The sequence below is a fragment of the Nerophis ophidion genome, linkage group LG04 (genome assembly GCF_033978795.1).
Source record: "Nerophis ophidion isolate RoL-2023_Sa linkage group LG04, RoL_Noph_v1.0, whole genome shotgun sequence".
Lineage (NCBI taxonomy): Eukaryota > Metazoa > Chordata > Actinopteri > Syngnathiformes > Syngnathidae > Nerophis > Nerophis ophidion.
The window spans coordinates 16,763,256-16,769,390 of record NC_084614.1 but is presented as its reverse complement, the minus strand read 5'-3'; the positions used below and the strand labels follow the sequence as shown (position 1 = coordinate 16,769,390).

Sequence of the window (6,135 nt, the reverse complement as noted above, 5' to 3'; positions counted from 1 at the left end):
ATGTATGTGTGTGTGTGTGTGTGTGTGTGTGTGTGTGTGTGTGTGCGCGCGTGTGTGTTACTGAATGTGACAGGGGACAGGTGGAAAAGGCAGGCGGCCAGCAGCTTGTGTGTGTGTGTGGCTAAATATATATGTGTGTGTGTAAGGGGGACAAGGCTGCTACCATGTGCCTGACCTCTGACCTCCACACGCCAAACAGTGCTCCCCCCCACCCTCACTCACTCATTCACACACAAGAACCCACGCGCCGTCTGTCACGGGCCCCTGACAGGCGTGACCGAGGCGGGCTGGGTGGGCATCATAAAGGGGAGGGGTGTTGTTAAGAGGCCAGTTTGGGACCCCTTTCAGCCATCCCATTACACACACACACACACACAGTTCCATAAACAGATGTATTATGTGACCAAAAATGACCATTCAAACATATTTATTTGTGACCGCCACAAAATGACTATTGTTGAGAAAAGTGAAGCTTGTTATGAAGGCAGGAGGTTTGTGCAGGTATGCCACGTTCCACTGGAGGGTGCTGCCACCCTTTGGCAGCTGTGTGCAACTGCAGCCTCCGTGCAGTCACCCCAGTGAGGAGTAAGTCTATGTGGTGTGTACTACCACCTTGGCAGAAACAGACAATTACTGCTTCAATCCCGTAGGTCGCTGTTCCCCCTCCCCCTTAAAAGTTATTTCCTGTTCTTTGCATGTGGCCTTGATGCAGTCTAGTCGTCGTATCCTAAATGTTCTCCTTCTCCCCCCGTGCAGATATCAGGATGTCCAAAGCAGAGGAGGAGAAGGCAGCGACGGACTATCCCGCCGATGGCTCAGGTGCTGAAAACATGGCCTCCCGCTTCTTTCTTTATGGCTTTATAAATCATTCAGCAGTAAACGTGCCACCTGCAGTCCTCATCTCCTTCCACTGTGTCATTCAACTTCTTCATTTTGTTTCAGACTCAGACAGAAACAGTCCAGACGAGCAGGTTGGTGTTTGCTTCCTCCTTCATGTGCCTGTCAGAATAAAAGCACGCTTTATATTTCAATACATTAGATCCCTGCTGTTTGGGGAGGTTACTTCCAATCTCAAAGTAATGGAAACCCTTAAAAACGCCACAATAATTTTTATTTTAGATTTTCTAAATCAAGAGTGTCTAAATCGTTTTTATTGGGACCCTCAGAGGGCCCCTGTTAACAATAAATGATAGATTTGTCTCATTAATGTCACATAATTGTCTCTGCATTTAAATATTATGCATATTTTCTTTGTTCAGTGTAAGAAAAAAAAAATCGCACCCTTAAAACGCCCCAATAATTCTTATTTTGGATTTTCTAAACCAGGATTGTCGAAATCGTTTTTATTGGGGCCCTCTGAGGGCCCCTATTAACAATAAATAAGAGATTTGCCTCATGATATCACACAATTGTCTTTGCATTTAAATATTATGTATATTTTCTTTGTTCAGTTTAAAAAAAAAATAATCGCACCCTTAAAACGCCCCAATAATTTTTATTTTGGATTTTCTAAACCAAGAGTGTCTAAATTGTTTTTATTGGGGCCCTCAGAGGGCCCCTGTTAACAATAAATAATAGATGTGTCTCATTAATATCACATAATTGTCTCTGCATTTAAATATCATGTATGTTTTCTTTACTCGGTGTAAAAAAAATAAAAAATCGCACCCTTAAAACGCCCCAATAATTCCTATTTTGGATTTTCGAAACCAGGAGTATCTAAATTGTTTTTATTGGGGCCCTCAGAGGGCCCCTGTTAACAATAAATAATAGATGTGTCTCATTAATATCACATATTTGTCTCTGCATTTAAATATTATGTATATTTTCGATGTTCAGTGTAAAAAACAAAAACAAAAACAAAACGCACCCTTAAAACGCCCCACTAGTTCTTAAATTAGATTTTCTAAACCAGGAGTGTCTAAATCGCTTTCATTGGGGCCCTCGGTTAACAATAAATAATAGATGTGTCTCATTAATATCACATAATTGTCTCTGCTTTTAAATATTATGTATATTTTCGATGTTCAGTGTAAAAAAAAAAAATTGCACCCTTAGAACGCCCCAATATTCTTATTTCAGATTTTCTAAACCAAGAGTGTCTAAATCGTTTTTATTGGGGAGCTCAGAGGGCCCCTGTTGATAATAAATATAAGATTTGCCTCATGATATCACATAATTGTCTCTGCATTTAAATATTATGTTTATTTTCTTGGTTCAATGTAAAAAAAAAAAAAATCGCACCCTTAAAATGCCCCAATAATTCTTATTTTAGATTTTCTAAACCAGGAGTGTCTAAACCGTTTTTATTGGGGCCCTCTTGAGGGCCCCTGTTAACAATAAATAATAGATTTGCCTCATGATATCACATAATTGTCTCTGCATTTAAATATTATGTATGTTTTCTTTCAGTGTAAAAAAAAAAATATTCTGTAGATTTTAGAGTGAAAAACCTTGCAGTTCCGTTGCCAGAATTTTTCTGTAAAATTTACGATGTGTTTTGCAGGGTTTTACTGTAAATGAAAAATGGCACCACAGTTTTTTACAGTAAAATTCTGGCGACTCAGCTGCCAGTGTTTTAACTGAAAACCTACAGACTAACACAATATCTGCTATCAATCACCAGCACAGTGGGTTTTGAGAATAGACTAAGAGGAGAAGTCTTGCGTAAAGAGATTATTCTAGATTGTACCTTAAATCATGACTGTTTTATTGACTATTTTATTGATTATGGGATAAGCAGTAGAAAATGGATTGATGGTACTTTTTCGTCACTTATTGTTTGTCTTTGGTACACTAATGTGTATAATTTAGGCCATTGATTTTTTGTTTTATTTAAAAAAAAGTATAAATATATATATATTTGTATTACTATTTTTATCTTTGGTATGAACATTATTATGTAACAAAAGTTATTGTTATTTTTTGGGTTCTTTGTTCTTGCCATTTTTGCATTATGACATTTTATTATTTGATCATGTTGTACTGCATTTTAATCTTTTGTTTTGTGATTATGTGATGTTTTGGACTGGACCCCAAGAAGAATAGTCTCTATTGCGGTGTAGACTAATGGGGATCCTAGATAAACTACCGCATTTTTCGGAGTATAAGTCGCTCCGGAGTATAAGTCGCACCTGCCGAAAATGCATAATAAAGAAGGGAAAAACCATATATACGTCGCACTGGAGTATAAGTCGCATTTTGGGGGGAAATGTATTTGATAAAACCCAACACCAAGAATAGACATTTGAAAGGCAATTTGAAATAAATAAAGAATAGTGAACAACAGGCTGAAGAAGTGTACGTTATATGAGGCATAAATAACCAACTGAGAAGGTGCCTGGTATGTTAACCTAACATATTATGGTAAGAGTCATTCAAATAACTATAACATATAGAACATGCTATACGTTTACCAAACAATCTGTCACTCCTAATTGATAAATTCCATGAAATCTTATACGTCTAGTCTCTTACGTGAATGAGCTAAATAATACTATTTGATATTTTATGGTAATGTGTTAATAATTTCACACATAAGTCGCTCCTGAGTATAAGTTGCACACCTGGCCAAACTATGAAAGAAAACTGCGACTCATAGTCCGAAAAATACAGTAAACTATCGGATACATTGCCTTGAAATCCCATATCAGGCAGATGTTTAAGTATTTATTTTTATTTGAAGAAAAAAGAATGTTTGGAATGTATAATAATATAAATAAATCTCTGCCGTTGCCATAATAGTATAATTTGTCTATAAAATTGTTATAAGCAACATTGTATCCTTACTAACATTAAAAATAAAGAAATATAGATCAACTTACAACAATATAAAACTTTTTTAACATTGTTGTTTAGAGAACAGAAATGATTTAACATGCATTAATTTGCCTGGGGAATAAAACAATTTGACCGACTTCAACCTTTTTAAACTGAAAAATCCATGCATTTTCTACTGCTTTTCCCTACTGGGGTGGCAGGGGGTGCTAGAGCCTATTTCAGCTGCATTCGGGTGGAAGGCGGTGTACACCCTGGACAAGTCGCGGTCTCATCGCAGATACTGAAAAATAAAATCAAATAAACACAACACGTTCTAATTGATCACAACACTAACACAGGAGCATTGTATATTAAACACTGATTCAAAAAATTTAAATATAAAGTTCAAAGTAATTATATAAAATACAGGAAATATAAAAGCAGTACATTGTAAAATAAATAATAATATTGGACATTTACAAGACAGGACATTACTAGACATATAAAACTAATCACTGATTAGATGTTTTTATCAAAAACAGTATTTAATAACACACACTAAAGCACTAAAAATTGGTCCTGTCGATACCAGGAATCGGTACCGTATCGGTGTTGTTCCTTTATAAACCGAGCGGCATAAAAAAACGAGCCCTTTCTTTGCAGCTTCTTTACCTACAGGCATCTTCGTAGGCTGCCCTAGCGATGCCGGTGTTTCAGGTGGCGGATAAGGTTTAATGTGTTAAAGCACAATGGTATTTTTTATTTATTTATTTATTTTTGCTTGTTCGCTGAATGTTTGCAGAACATTTGTGCGAAAACTCTTTCTCTGAAACAGTGAAGGTGTTCTACATAAAGATATTATCGGCCGATAAATGCTTTAAAATGTAATATTGGAAATTATCGGTATCTGTTTCAAAAAGTAAAATTTATGACTTTTTAAAATGCCGCTGTACGGAGCGGTACACGGACGTTGGGAGAAGTACAGAGCGCCAATAAACCTTAAAGGCACTGCCTTTGCCTGCCGGCTTTCACACACACAAGTGAATGCAACGCATACTTGGTCAACAGCCATACAGGTCACACTGAGGGTGGCCGTAGAAACAACTTAAACACTGTTACAAATGTGCGCCAAACTGTGAATCCACACCAAACAAGAATGACAAACACATTTCGGGAGAACATCTGCACCGTAACACAACAGAAAAAATACCCAAAATCCCCTGCAGCACTAACTCTTCTGGGACGCTGCAATGTACACGCCCACCCACCTCAACCTTCTCATGCTCTCGAATGGAGAAACTGTCCCAAATTCCAGGCTGCTGTTTTGAGGCATGTTAAAAAAAAATTGTTTTTTCCATAACTTGAGTTGATTTATTTGGGAAAACCTTGTTACATTGTTTAATGCATCCAGCGGGGCATCACAACAAAATTAGGCATGATAATGTGTTAATTCCAAGACTGCATATATCGATATCGGTTGGTATTGGAATCTGTAATTAAGAGTTGGACAATATCGGAATATCGGCAAATAAGCCATTATCGGGCATCTCTAGTTCTACACAATCAACGCCATGTTTGTTTCCAATGAGCTCAGGCTTACAGCACAGCATGTAGGAGAAAAGGAACACTTTATTTGCTCACTCTAACCCACCTACAGCACGGGTAAACTGGCCTCACGGGAACTTCTGTTATGGAAGCTATTTCTCCATTGGATGTATTGTGTGACGTCATAATTCTTACAACTGTCCCCCTAATTAAAAAGATGCACTTTGGACAACCCTGCTATAAAGTTTTGTACTTAGAAAACGTCCAGTCTTGTCAAAGCATCGTCCTGCTGGAACAGTGGTTCTCAACCTTTTTTCAGTGATGTACCCCCTGTGAACATTTTTTTAAATTCAAGTACAACCTGATCAGAGCAAAGCATTTTTGGTTGAAAAAAAGAGATAAAGAAGTAAAATACAGCACTATGTCATCAGTTTCTGATTTATTAAATTGTATAGCAGTGCAAAATATTGCTCATTTGTAGTGGTCTTTCTTGAACTATTTGGAAAGAAATATATAAAAATAACTAACAACTTGTTGAAAAATAAACAAGTGATTCAGTTATAAATAAAGATTTCTACACATAGAAGTAATCATCAACTTAAAGTGCCCTCTTTGGGGATTGTAATAGAGATCCATCTGGATTCATCAACTTCATTCTAAACATTTCTTCACAAAAAAAGAAATCTTTAACATCAATATTTATGGAACATGTCCACAAAAACATCTACCTGTCAACACTGAATATTGCATTGTTGCATTTCTTTTCACAGTTTATGAATTTACATTCATATTTTGTTGAAGTAGTATTCAATAAATATATTTATGAAGGAT

At 36.6% G+C, this 6,135-nt stretch overlaps 1 protein-coding gene across 1 annotated transcript in view; it reads left to right on the top strand.

The window, feature by feature from the left end:
• Window positions 1-503: 503 nt before the first annotated feature.
• LOC133552153 (POU domain, class 2, transcription factor 2-like) overlaps window positions 504-6,135 on the top strand; it is a 33,883-nt gene continuing 28,251 nt past the window's right edge. Inside the window, exons 1-3 of the mRNA XM_061899508.1 lie at window positions 504-585; window positions 757-819; window positions 943-1,001. Of these exons, the coding sequence (XP_061755492.1) occupies window positions 504-585; window positions 757-819; window positions 943-1,001 (204 nt within the window). The remainder of the gene's footprint in view (window positions 586-756; window positions 820-942; window positions 1,002-6,135) is intronic.